This window comes from Anopheles coluzzii, chromosome X (genome assembly GCF_943734685.1).
Source record: "Anopheles coluzzii chromosome X, AcolN3, whole genome shotgun sequence".
NCBI lineage: Eukaryota > Metazoa > Arthropoda > Insecta > Diptera > Culicidae > Anopheles > Anopheles coluzzii.
Window position 1 is genome coordinate 11,491,272 of NC_064669.1, and position 14,474 is coordinate 11,505,745.

Here is a 14,474-nt window from a genome sequence, read left to right on the forward strand (position 1 = left end):
TACAAAAAGATGCTAGACGCAGCAGAACAATATGGTTAGGGGATGGCTTGTCTTAGCTCAAGGACACGGTGCCGTACACGTGTGAGCCGACGTCAATCGCGTACCTCCGATCCAACCTGCTCCGCATAATGCTCACACATTATCCCGTTCGCTCGGATAAAGTAAAGCAGAAAAAAACTACATGTGTTAATTGAATGTTGAAGGTACGAAACCCATCTAGCCTCTAATCAACCCTTCAGAATAAGCACGCACAAAAAATATGAAACAATACAACAGCAACAAAAAAAAACCGAAAAGATAAAAACTCGCTCTCATGGTTTTGGGGCCCGTTGGCCCTGAGCTACAAAAGGATTCACGCTTAAAAGCGGTGCTAGGGTTTTATTGCCGCTGCTGCCTTTTTGAGTGTGCCATCACTCGGTTTGATCCCACGGGGTAAAATGCCAGCGCGTAGCGTATAGACCCGTACCTCAAGCAACTTTACTACAACAACAAAAAAAAAACGGAAAAATAACCGACACACACCGAGAACGAGAGAGATAGAGAGACACGCAGCAACGGCTTGTTAAACTATAAATTAATAATCGCTTGCCCCCGAATACCTTCTCCAGTGCCCTGCGCCACTACTTGCGAGCCGCACACGCCAACCCTTTTACGCTTGCGTATAAAGCGACGCGCAAAATGTCGACGCGTATGCGTTGCTGCGTGTACCCATCCAGTCATCCAACCATTCAAGAGAACCCCAAGACAACCGGCAGCAACTTCAGCCAACCACCAACACCACCACCAACAAACTTAAGAACGATAAAAGCGATCTCTCCTTACGGCACGGCAAACCCCATTCTACCCCTTTTCCCCCGGATGCTCTACGGAGCAAAATGTCTTTGAGGGGTGGGCTTGCGAATGGACCGTGGATCGTGGAGGCGACCAGAACGGCAAGTAAGGTAGCGCCGCGCACGCAACCGGTGTAGCGGAATTTGGGGCAAGAGCGCCACCAACGGTCCAAAGAGTATACCGATAGTTTCGTTCCAATTTTTAGATGTACTGATAGAGGATAGAAGGGCCAATTATGTGACTGGAGTGTTAGAGAAAAAGGGTAAAAAATGCTGGTTTTATGATTATTATGATCCGTGTAAGACATGTCGATTTGTCTCTCGTTTGACATATCTTACTGAACGAAGAACATTTGCGTTACCTAAGACTCATGCGGAGTCCGGCTTTTGTACAACAGCTTTCCATGAGATTAAAGCTACGGAAAGTATTTTACTGTACGGTTTTACACGCTTGTAAAATACCTATTTCGTTTCCGTTCGTATAAATTGATTTTGTTTGACAGTTTTACATTTGATTCAGCTAACCGGCACTTTGCTGTGCTGAACTTCAAATTATTTTATTTTATTTCCTTTGGCAAAATGGGGCAGAAAATTATAGTTTTTCAACCATATCAAATAAGCTCTCGAAACACATAGGAATAAAAAGAGCCGAGAAAATATTTCTACGACCGTAAAGCTGATGAAAACTGAAATTTGGCGTGGGGTTAGTGATTTTTTTTATTATTATCGATTTTCAACACAATTATAATTTATGGGGCAAAAGAGCCACCCCTGGTTGAGCCAACAGTGCCACTATATTTCATGGGCACGGAGCAGTCAAAATGTTTTCTTTGTTGTGGAGTGCAGCGATTGTTGTGGAGTGTCACACATGTAAAAAATCCAATTATCAAGAAATTCTGTTTTATTCATTTCAATTGTTAAGGAAATCCATTTTAAACCAGTTCACTGTGGAAATAGGTGTAACATGGTTCTAAGAAATGAATTAGATTTTGATAAACAGCTTTTGGTGAGTGCATAAGGTGGCACACTTGCCCCAAATTCCGCTACGCGTACATCGCTTCCGCCTGATGTTAATTTATTTTCGGCCACATCGCCGCGTAGCCGCCGCCAACGACGACGACGACGACGACGCAGGCAATCGACGAAGACGACGATATGGTTTTTGGGTATGTGTGTGGCTGTGTGTTTCGCTTTCCTTTTCTAACGCATGAGCAACCGGGCCCAACCTAGACCTCTGCCCCCGTGTACGCGTCGGGCCGCGTCACTCTCGCCACTCCGTCCAACCGACCCGACAGATTGAATTCATCCGAAATAAAACACACTCACACACAGCGCAAAGCAAATTCGGTGCGCAAATTTGCGCAACCCCCCCCCCCCCCCCCCCCCAGCCTTAACCCCCTTGGATACGCAAACGCCGGCTTGGGCAGGCGCAAAGCGTTGCCGGTCGGGGCAAAACAAAAGCCAAGAGGCGAACGTAATGCCCGCGTGCATATGCGTCTTTACTTCCTTGTTCGCTGCCTCTCGCTCTCGCCCCCTTGCTCACTGCGCACCGTGCGCGCTCTTTCGCACTTTTCTCACTCAACTCGGCGTCATCCTCGCCGGTGCTGCTCAAAACGGTTCGGATGAAGCTCGGTACTATTACGCCTCAGTTTCTTCCTGTGCGAAACGCGCTCCGACGGTTTCCCGTACTTCCCCAGTTTTTTTTGTTTTGTTTTGTTTTGTTAGCGTGCACTCCGGTGTCTCATTCCCAACCCCTCCCCCCAGCCTGAAGATGGCAGCAGGGTTCTTGAGAAAAGGGGATGATTTCACGTTGTGCTTCGATTTTTCTCTGCGCCAGCAACTCCAGGGCCAAAAATTCTTCTCGTGAGATCTTCTCCATCCCCTCGGGTAGGGCCGTGGGATGGCATATCCGTACCGACCCCAAAAGAGATCCCAAATATTGTGGTTTGAGCTTCGAGCATTTCCATGGGTGATGTGGGCTGAGTGGCACAGCGTAGTGGGGAAATGTATGAATGGCCACGGCGCCCTCTACCAGACGTATTCAGACTAGAGGCATGAAAGTGAAAAAAGATCATACCTCCGCACAATCATCCCCCCCCCATACAAATCTCGCACATTGGCTGGCTTTTGGTACTCGGTTGTGTTTGTTCTGTATGTTGTTTTGGGGTTTTTTTTTGTGCACTATACTTGTGACTTGTATAATTTGTGGTTTAAAATTGCCCTAGCCCCACGCTTTGCGCAGTGTTTTGCTCCTTGCCGTTCCTTTTGCTTCTGGTTTTAAGCAGCACAGAGCATTGTGGAATACCACGATTCCATCTCCTGCTTTATCGTTCTTTTCGTTTAGTTTCGCTGAACGATGAAGTTATTGGCGCGCTCGAATCGTTCGCCATTCACACAAACCACAAACTGTAAGGGCAAGCAATTTGCGATGTAAGAGCGGTAGTGTGGGTGTGCGAATGCATGCGGTGCGAATGCATCGGGCAATTGCGGGGCGTCTACGACGACAATCGAATAGTAATCGCAAGACGTCCTGCTTCTTCCGTTGAGTGTTTCTGTGCTTTTTTATGCTGAGAAGATCAGATTACAATTAATGATGTAGAACAACTCATGGCTTTAGTTATAGCATTATAATCCAAGTGTATACCGTATCGATAATCATGAAGCTCTCGTCTAGTCTAGTAGGTTAAGGTTCCTGTTGAAGTCTCAGAACTTCTGGAGATAAGGATATTCACTCTTTGCAGTGATTTTAACCAGGCTAGGAGAGTATATATAGGGAGCATCGACAATCGCGAAGCTCTCGTCTAGGTCATGGTCATGGTTCCTTTTAAAGTTCTAGGTCGTCCTCAAATCTTCTGGAAATTAGGATATTCGCTCTTTACAGTGATTTGAACCAGACAAGGAGAGTATATATAGAGAGCATCGACAATCATGAAGCTCTCGTCTAGGTCATGGTCGTGGTTTCTGTTGAAGTCTCAGGTCCTCCTCAAATCTTCTGGAAATTAGGATATTCGCTCTTTACAGTGATTTGAACCAGATAAGGGTTATATATAGGGAGCATCGACAATCACGAAGCTCTCGTCTAGTGTAGTAGCACATGAAAGTTCCCGTTGAAATTCCAGGTCCTCCTTAAATCTTCTGAAGATTCGTATATTCTCTCTTTGCTTTGTGATTTGAACCAGATCAGGTATACAAGGATTTGAATCTTTAGCTCACTCTTTAAACATCTCTTCTTTTCCTTCTTTGCGATAAAACTCACTACCTCTTTGGCCAGACGCACTCCGCAATGAGTCACAGTTTTTGGATACAAATCCACTAACTCTCTGCACCGTTTAGTGACTAACGTCTTAGTCAGAATTCTTCTGAACTTAGCGAGAATAATATGATACATATGAAGCTAAAATTCCTACGCTATTTTTCTTGTGCTAATTCCTACACTGCACACGTACTGCCGAGAATGGTTTGTCAACAAGCAGAATCAGTTACTCGATCGGAACTGGAACTGCATCTGTTCCAGACCCACAAATTTTGTTCCGAGTCGGGAGCAGGTACAGGTACAGTTTCAGGAACGGAGTAAAATTGGGAGCTATTTCAGAATTTGTATTGGTTCAATATCAATTCCCAAACTGGTATGGGTTTAGTATCTGTTCTAGAACCGGTAAAGGTTAATGTTCGGTTCCAGGACTGTTAGAGGTTCCTGCCAAGTTCCAGGACCAGCATGGGTATAGTATAGGTTTTCGGAGTGGAATGGATTCGTGGTCTATTCCTGGATCAGTATGGGTACGTTGCGTAGCCTTGTAACCGAGGCCAAATTAACTAATTATCCCAAATGATTGAATCATAAGAATAGTGTAAATAGTTAAATCCTTCATATAACGTATTCGTGCTGGACTTGGAAGATTTAAGTTGCTCCTTCACTATATTTTTTCTCAATCCTAATTTCTAGAAAAGGTTTTCAAATTAAACATTTTCACGGTACATCGAATAACCTTCTTGCTACTTTCTTTCCCTTCTTCTTGTTCTTCTCCTTCACTTCTTATTTCGCGCAATAAGCATGTAAGAAAATAAGGCATTTCAAATTGGATCTTGACATCGGCGTGCGTTGAATTGCAAAGCTAGTCGCCGATAGAATGGCAATGGGCGGCTGATCCTCGATGTGGCAAGTAAACGAAAGCCATCAACCGGGTTTGGTGGCCAACCGTGCCTATTTGCTTGCTGCGAACGAACGGATAATTGATTTTACTCCAACCCTCCCCTCTGCAACTGCCTAGCCAACAACAAAAAAAAAACACCCATCGATTCCATCCCGGCTGCTGCTTTCGTTCATTCATTCATGATTGAACAAACGAAACAAAATAAAGGAAGGAAAGAAAAAGTACACTTGACCAAAAACGATTGCTAAAATAAAAAGACAAAAAAACGAAGAAAGAAACCCTGAAGGAATGCGTACACATAAAATGGGATTCCACATTCTTCTTGCCGCTTGGTATTCTATCATCCTGCTCCCGTGCGTTGGAAAAGGAAACCATGAGATTAGAATAATGCGCCCTAAAAGCGAAACTGCAATCCAACAAAACACACACACACACACCAAGCGAAGAGAGATAGAGAGAAAATAAGAAGAAAAAGAAGAAGAAGAAAGAAGCTCACACACATACACACATCTTTTTACATTCATTTGCGTCAATCAGCCCGCAGATAGGATGGGAAACGATTCGGCACCTTGTTTAATTAGCATACGCGAAAGATTCTGCCGCGTCCAGCGAGAAACACCCCTGGTGCAAGGGGGGGGGGGGGGGGGGGGGAGAGGGATTTGGGGAAGAGGCGCAAAAACAAACATGAAATTTCTGTTCAGCCTTTCAGTGTCATTAGGCAGGACGTGAAATACCACATCTTAGTTGGTTCTTGCGAAATCTGCTTGTGTCACAGTTGTGCGATGTGTCTTTTTTGTTTGTTCCAATGTAATATTTGATGTTTCCGTCCACTTGCCAGGCCCGGAACGTATGCGGAAACATTCTTTGAAAAAGGGAAGACAGAAAAGGGAAACCCGTTGTGTTGCCACTTTCAGTTTCTGCCGCACATTCTGTCGACCAAGTTGCCATAAAGAGAATGAAGTTAGGTGCAACCCAACCAATGCAGCAGCAACACTATGGAGAGGATTTTGTTGTTGTTTCTCTGCTTGCTTCCTTCACTTTTATGCTTCGAGAAGGTGGCAAGACAATGCAGTACATACATTGTCGCTTGTAGCATGATTAGAATACATAAATCCAATGAGATTTTAAGAGATCAACTGATCGTAATTCCAAGGTGGTAACACATTTATATTTGGGCATGTAGGTAAAGACGGACACTGCGGGAAAGAAGGACACTTCTCATAAATACACGAAAAAGATCATCTTCAAATAATTCCACAATGCAGCATCCAAACTGAAGGTCAACACATTTAAGAACATTTTTCGCATAGTGTATGCAACATTGATTGAATTCACGAACAAAACAAATTTTCCATCGTGCGGTTCCTTGCGGATCTAATTTGACTTCAGCGGATCTTAAGCTCTGTGACGTGCATTGTTAATATTTTCGAAAATTGTATTACATGAATGAGTTGTCGTAATTATTCGGCAAAAAAACTGGCAAAAGAACGAAAATAAAAGCAATAAAAAGGTTGTTTTTGATGGTTTATGAATCCAGGCACCAAAATGGGAAAAACGGACACTCTGGAACGGAACTCTGGAAAACGGCCAAAAAATCGAGGGAACGCACCAACAAAAATATGGGAACCCACCAAAAATAGATGGGAACCAACCGATAAATTGTGGGAAACCCTGTAAGCGAGAAATGAAACACCGGCCAAAATAGCAGTCATGCGGCCAATATTACGAAAATCAAATATCTTGTAACGACTTGGACAACTTTAATCAACAAAAACAGCAAGTACTGGTATTAAACCGGAATAGATGATAGATTCTACGAAATTAAAAATATCAAAAAGTTTAAGCCTCAATGGAAAAAATGGATTTACCTATTAGCAAGTGTCCCTCAAACATACTTTTGTCCAAAAGGAAAGTACATTTTAATTTCCAAAAGCAGCTGTTAGTGCCCAATATTTAAATAATGCTTTAGATTCTGCATTCTACAAGGTGTTGGAACTGCCACTTACAATTCCTTACTCCACCGTTGAATGAATCGTTCGTTGCAATTGGCCAAGTGTTGGTTTATTTACGTACCAGGACGTGGAAAGCAATGGGATATGTTAAAATATTATAAACCTCTTCAATTTCCAACGTTTTTACAGGTGTCCGTTTTACCCGAACATTTTAAAACTGCTCGAAAAAAAAAACATAAAAATCGATAGAATCTTAAAACATTCCATACCTTTTCTGATTAAAAAAAACATGAGTGTAACATAATGTGTGCATATTTTCATGGTCGGTGTATTTATATATTCCCAGATTTGTTTTGCATTGTTCGTAAGGTGTCCGTCTTTACCTACCTTCCCCTAAAGCCCTTCATAAAGCGAGCAAAACTCGATCGCGCTCCCGTGTAGAGAGATGAGGATGAAACAACTTCCCTGCTAGAAGCGGCTACGCACTAGCCTGTGTGCCTAGTAGTTCCTTTCGCTTTCAAACCGTGCCACCCTAAACCGACGACCTCGTGCGATGCGTTTCGCATCAGAACGCAAGCGAAAGTGTTGTCGCGCTGCTCTGCCCAACAGCGCGACGCCGGGCGCACAAAAAAAGTGAAACTTATTAGAAGAAGCAGCAGACAACAACAGCAACAAAACGCCTCTAAGAAACGCCATCATCGGCCAGTAGTATCCAAAAATGTCGCTGCTGCTGCGGAGCCACCAAAACGAGCACACACACACGCACTCCCCGTGGCGTTTAGAACAGGAAACGGCTTCCACAGCACCATACCGGCCATAACCTTACCGCACCTACCACCACCCGCCCCCCCCTTAAACGATTCTACCCGGTACCCTTTCGGCCAAGGCTCGCACGCGAAGGTGGTCAAGCCGCTGGCAGGCTGGTTGGCCACGAAAAAGGCAGCGCGGGGCTAAAGGAAGTTTCGATAAGAAAAAAAAAACGCACAGAAATCATCATTTGCATGCTAATGGTATTTCTCCCGAACGGACGCATCTTCCTTACACCTTCCCCCCCCCCCCCCTCCCCTTGGCCGCGCCGCACCCTCCAGCACTACTGCGAACGATGTGCGCGGCGCTCCATCCACGTTGCGCAAGGGACGAAACGAGGCGACCAAGACGAAGACAATAAAAAAAAATTAAAAAAAAAGACACCAATTTTTGGCAGGTCTTCTACTGCGCCCCCCCTCTTCTACCACCCCCCCCCCCTCCCCCCCCCTCCGCGGCGGCCAGAATCATGGTTCATGAATATTGAATGAATTGGCGACGACAACGACGTCGTTCGAACGTCTTCGAACCGTTTGGTCAGCTACAAGATTGGACCGGTTTTTGTTGTTGTTGCTTTTTTCCTCTTTCCGTGGGTACACGCGCTCCGTCGGCTCCACTCCGGAGTTCACACCACACCCCCTCCCGCCCCCGCCAGTTCGCGCGTTGGCGGTATGTTTCAGCGTTCATGGGGCACAGTGTACACTGTAGACACATTTATTTCGTCTTTTTTTGTGTTGTTAAAGGGCAGACGCAAGCAACAACAAAAAAAAATCATATTGGCACTGCAGGGAACGCCGCCCGACTGATCCCGAGCTGATCTGTGTGTGCAGAGCGTTAACATTTGGTTGCTGTCGTATGGATAGGGTCTGTTAAAGTTGCTGTTAAAATTGTTAAAAAAAAGCCCCAAAGGGCTGGATCATGCTGAAAGCTTTGGGGAAGGATCGTTTGTCAAGAAGCCTTGGGCAGCCATTTGCTCAAAAGGTTTAACGTGTCAAACTATGCGCACGTGCAATCATAATATTCCCGCAACGGGATGAGCTTAAGTAAGTCGTTTTGGGAAAAAGGATACGATCGGCAGGGCGCGCTCGCGGAAATGGGTCACGGTGAAGGCCTGATCGGGCCTAGCCACATCCAGCAGGTGGTGCACCGCCTGCCGCTGCTCCTCCTTCGTCGCCTTGGCCGTTACGATGTCGAGTCCGGTGTAAACCTGCGAAAATAAAATCGAAACTGAATGACAATAAAAAAAAACACACACACAAATCCTGTTTTGCTTCTCCTCGCACACAGTTCTTGTTCTATTCCCTGCCGTTGGGCATAGCCGGGCTCGAAACCAGCAGCGACCATTATCAAATTACACCTTGCCGCCGACCGAAACGCGTGAGAACGCGTTGGGGGAAACAAAAGTACAAATCTTAACCTTTTTTTTGTATTTTTTTTTAAACGAGCAAATAAAAGCCGCTTAGCCCGCCCGCTCGCGCCCGCGACGATGAGTTGAGTTCTCTCCTTGCCGCGCGCAGAAATAACTTATGCATGCGGACAGCCCGAACACCATCGAGCGAGAAAAGCGTTTATATCAATGCTCTTCGCTTCCCCGGAGCAGATCCGATCGCGACCAAGCGCGAGACTAAGTGGCTCGATAATCGGCGCATATCCCAACGCCACCGCCAGCACCATCATCGTCATCGTTCATCTGCGAAGTCATCGACAAATTCCAGCCCCGAATCTTGCCCGACAGCCCCGCGGACAGGCCCGCGGATGGGCACAGTTTTACGACTAGTTTGGGCTGTCAGAGATTTCAAAAAAAAAAAAACAAAACAAAAAACCTCTGGCGCGGCGGCATCCACCTCACGTCCAGGCGTCGTTGCCGCCGTCCAAGCTTTTACGATCCGGCCCAATCGTGCCCGGGATCGACAATCGTGTCCGCGCTGTGGCCGCGGGACATTTCGTCAGCAGCGCTTGTCAAGGTTGGTGATGGCTGATGGCGTGCGATAGGGCCGGCCGGGGGAGGAGGGGATCATCTAATTCAACATAATTTATTCACAACCGTCGGAGCGACTGCAGGAAGGCAGGAAGAGTGTTCTTTTGTTTCTCGCGCACGCACTTGGCTACGCACCATCTCCGGGCAGCGGGCCGGCACTTACGGGCCGGCCCTTCACGCCACCACGGCAAGGTTACGGAAATGAGCGATTTTATCTGTTTCGGGTTAGGTTTTGTCATATTTCATCAATACGCAGCTTATGATGTTCTCTTCCCAGTATGCTAAACTATGGTCGTCTCTCGGTGTAAAAAACGGCTTTATAATGACTATCAATGTGATTCGAGCGGTGTCATATAATCTGGGATGAGGGGGGGGGGGGGGGGGGGATTTAAAGCGTCTAACTGGTTGGTGGATATATAGTGTACACCAAACAATAGACGCGATCGATAGAAAGACGAAAAAAAAACTACACCAAAAGAAACACATGGAGTGCAAAATTAAGCCGGTTTTTATCGTACCATTAAAAATCAATTTACATCCATTCACCGTTGCACGGCGGGGGAGGGGGTTTGTCGAATGGAAGAGGCACCGCGGCTCCCGTAAAGGTCGTTTGTGGTTCGATTGGTGGTCCCGCGAGCACGTGTTAACGATTGACTTAACAAGAGATATTTACACAGGGTGACCAGAATTAAGATTGCATCCAAGTGCATTGTTTTTAGCAGCAAGTACTGCACATCTTGGCATTGCTTAAGAACACGGTCCCGAGAAATGGTCTTGGGAGGAAGCTGGTATAATATCAAACCCTTGGAAGACGACCATGTGAACCCGGCGTCGGCAAAGATCAATTAAAGTTGCAGGAATTTACATCTGTAGCGCGAAAAGAGAGCTTTTTTATTGTACCTCTTCACATCAAAAAACAACCCAACTTAATTGCTCTTATGCCAACTAATAATATCGCCTACAACACTACAAGGCATCAGAAAGTTGCAATAGGTTCAATATTTCATTATGGTGGATTGCAAGCCATATAGGAATCTCAGGAGACGAACGAGCTGATAAACTTGAAAACGATGACAGAACCTCAAACGAATGTAAACATACAATTTCCAGAAGAGATACAATAAAAACATGCAAAAAGGACTTTGAACACTTTTGGTAAAAAGCAGTACAAAAAAATACTTCTCTAACAAATAACGTTCCATCAAATTATCATTCCATCATGGCCAGATCTTCATAACAAACAAAAATCAACAAGTAATAAGACTGCTTATTGGTCGTACCAAACTAACTCACAGTCACATACTTTCAAAACATTCTCCAGCACTCTGCATATACTGTGGCACACACATCTCAGTGCGACATATACTAACAGACTGCAATGAGTACAAAAAGTTAAGGAAAACCTGTAAACTGAACAAAAATATGAGTGAACTTGTATCTGAGGGCCACAAAGAATTAAATTAGCTAATCATCTTTTTGACAGAAAATCCTACCTGGACAATCTATCTTAACAAATAACAACGAAAACAACGTATAAGATAATCAAGTTACATGATATATAGGGCTAAGTTACTGCACAACTCACCACAGGGCAGATTTGGCTGACCAGTTTAGTCTGACGCACCAGTGGTTCTAAGTTACCTAAACAATTTTTCAGAGGCGAAAAAGACCCTAAGAGGTCCAAAACCTCTTTAGTCATATAGAAATCAATGCGTGTGAACAAGTGCAGGTAGAAATTTACATTAGAATGTGAATCAATTGGCTTGTAGAAAGGATTAGTACAGCTACGAGGTTGTGTTTTTCTGTGAACAGTTCTTACTGAATCATTGCTGCTTTGAAACAAGACTAGCGTGAAATGGTTCAAAACTAGTTGCTACTCGCTATTAGTTTCATGATGAGGAACGCTAGAGGCTTTAGAGACCCAATGTGCCTGAAAGCAGTGTACTCCTTGGTAGTTCACCTAATCCCGGAGATAAACTCAGTAATCTGTGGGACGCACTCTGCAGTTTGGATTGAAAGACTTTAGTCGATACAGCGCCAGGTTCACTAGTCTAGCTATTCGTAAACTGCCGTGGTTTGGCCCTACTAAAGATATAAGTTACCGCGACTGACCTTTTTATTAGGATTACAATGCTTACACTATAGTAATAGCCCAGTAGCCCAAGATACTTTTATTGCTAAATTCCTAGCTAACGAGATAGACGCTTTAGACACAACATTTACAATTCCACAAAGTATCAATGTTTGTGCTAGCAGTGCCTCGGTGTCCGCGAGTACATTAATTTGTCTGAATAATCCTAGCATGATGAAGGAAAGATAAAATAACTAAAGAATTACAAAACTACCATTCATTTTTAATTTTGGAGAATCGAGGCCTTCACATGCAAGAATGTATACGAGGGTCTCAAAAAAGTGAGATAATATTATCAGAACTGCTGACAACCCTATGAGATAGCCAGATCCATTTCAGGCCTACAGCAGACCAAAAGCCGAAAACAATTACTGTGCCTAACAATGAATCAGCTGTCTGCTTACTTTAATTTTTTTTTATTGAAATAATGGACTTCTTCTGCATTTTTTTTTATCGGCGCTTTAGAATATTTATATAGTGAATGGAGGAAACGATGCATTGACATGTGAGAATCTTTCAATAAATCTAATCCAAATCTATACAATACATTTCGAGATGCAGTGGAAAGCACTGTAATTCAGCTTTCAAGCAATAATGCGAACAATACGAAGTAGAAGTAATATCAAAAGGCAGTGAAAGGCATAAGCAAGCAAAATTGAAAGTCGTCTCCGGTCCCTGTTTTAAGGTGATGCTTCCCAAGATTCCCATCCGGTATCCGGGACACTCACCCAGATCATCTGCATCAGGGCACTGACGCACGGCAAATGACAGATGGGACACCGCATACATGCCAGAGCCCGCCCAGCCGACCAGGCCGACAACCTTGATCATCGAACATGACTAGCCAAAAAGAGCAGCAACATGAAACAAAAATCGGTAAGGACTGGACCAGGTCAGCGATGAAATCCCAAAAACTAAAAATCACATCGCTCAATACGGTGCATCTAAGCGCTCCGGCCAGGAAGGGTAAATATTAGGAATCGAAAAACAATTATTGACGAAAAGCCGAATCCTCCAGCAATGCTCTCTTCGTTTGACTTAACCGGCACCATATGGTGCCGAGCAGCGGCAGCAGCTTGTTGGGAAATTAATCTCGCCCGGACAGGTGCACGTTGGCTGACTGCGGGAAACCGCTGGAAAACTGTGGACGTCATTGCTTCCTGCCGTAATTTACGTGGCCGTCGTCGGGCGGGGAACACTTGCTGGGAAACGAAACCTTGCCCGGGGCATTCATCAGCGTAACATCTTCGTCGGGATGACGTGATTTCGCACAGACTCGAACACCAGCATGTGCCTGGTGTGGATGATAAATGCGGAGCAAAGGGCGTATATCGCAGGCTTTGAGCGATGCTGGAACACCCTTGAGCAGCAATAGCGAGCCCAGCTCGATCAAGGATAGAGTTAAAATTCGTCAACGGTTCTTGCTGTTCTGTACACTCTTCAACATCCACTACAGCGCTGTGAAGCAGTAGCAGGACACTTCATACTGCGCCATAGTGCTTCCTCGGCGCCCACAATGAGGAAGAGGCGATTACATTTCAGGGCCACCATTGAAGGCCACATCTGAAAATCTTGCGCACGTGTCGTGGGATTCGAAGGAGTGGATTTTTTTTGTTTTTTTGTTTTGTTTCGTCTTGTACCCAACGGTTTCTACGTTTTTAAAAAGGTTCCTCGTTATTGGATTCAATGAGAGCGACTCGCAGAGTGGCGCTAATCGGTCAAATTTATCACTCGACAGCTCACATTTACAACACCTCCCAGGCCAGCAGCTTGACCTTATCGGAACAAGAGAGGGAGAGAGACAAAAAAAACCACAAAAGCTAGAAGGCTAGAGATGCCGCCCGATTCCACTCCCAAATGCCCAAACCATTCATCATTTCAGTGTTTTTTTTTAATTAAATTTAAAAACCACCAACGGTCGCCGCGGTCTCACACGTAAACACAGCTGATTGTACGGCTGCTCGCGCGGCACTCACGCGCTCACGCGCGTCACTCACCTGCATGGAATCGGCACTGATCACCTCGCCGCCGTACCGGGCTGCCAGCTCGAGTGACAGCTTCGTTTTGCCGGTACCGGTCGAGCCGAGAATGACCACAATCGGGGGGGGGGAGGCCATCGCGGAATGGGACCGACGAAACTGGCCACGTAGCGGTACGTTCCCACGCTGGCAGTACACTACTACGCCACGGTTCACACACAGACGCGAAAACACTGTCGAGGCACGGGACGCGCACCAGAACATTACCGAGCGGCAACCACAACAGCACGGCGAATGTTGATGACACCGCATGGGTGAGCTACGCAATGAGTGCCGGGCTACTGCGCGCGAACTATGGGCAAGGGACGACCAATTATCTCGAGGGCGAAAACAGTTGCTGTTACATCATTTCTACACAACAGTTCCAGATTTGTGATTTTTTTTTACTTATTTTTATACAGACTTTGGACTAATTTGCCTCTTTTCATCAGCAATATAAATCTTTTCCTAATGTCTAACAGTCTTCCTTGCAAGCCATTTCCTGCTTGCAATTACTTTATATCGGGGTTTTTTTTCACATTAATAATATTGAAAATTACATAATATACACGGAATAATACATACGATCCATTTGTGCTTTGATTTTATA

General features: G+C 45.1%; 1 protein-coding gene across 3 annotated transcripts in view; it reads right to left on the reverse strand.

Annotated features, from left to right (window-relative positions):
• Positions 1 to 14,181, reverse strand: part of LOC120948724 (tRNA dimethylallyltransferase) — a 71,841-nt gene extending 57,660 nt beyond the window's left edge. For 2 of the 3 annotated variants that reach the window (XM_049605495.1, XM_040365388.2), the window contains exons 1-2: positions 13,844 to 14,181; positions 8,807 to 8,944 (exon numbers count right to left, since the gene is read on the reverse strand). In XM_049605495.1, coding sequence (XP_049461452.1) covers positions 8,807 to 8,944; positions 13,844 to 14,137 — 432 coding nt within the window. In that variant the 5' untranslated portion in view covers positions 14,138 to 14,181. The remainder of the gene's footprint in view (positions 1 to 8,806; positions 8,945 to 13,843) is intronic. The other variant, XM_040365398.2, reaches the window with a different exon arrangement.
• Positions 14,182 to 14,474: the final 293 nt, after the last annotated feature.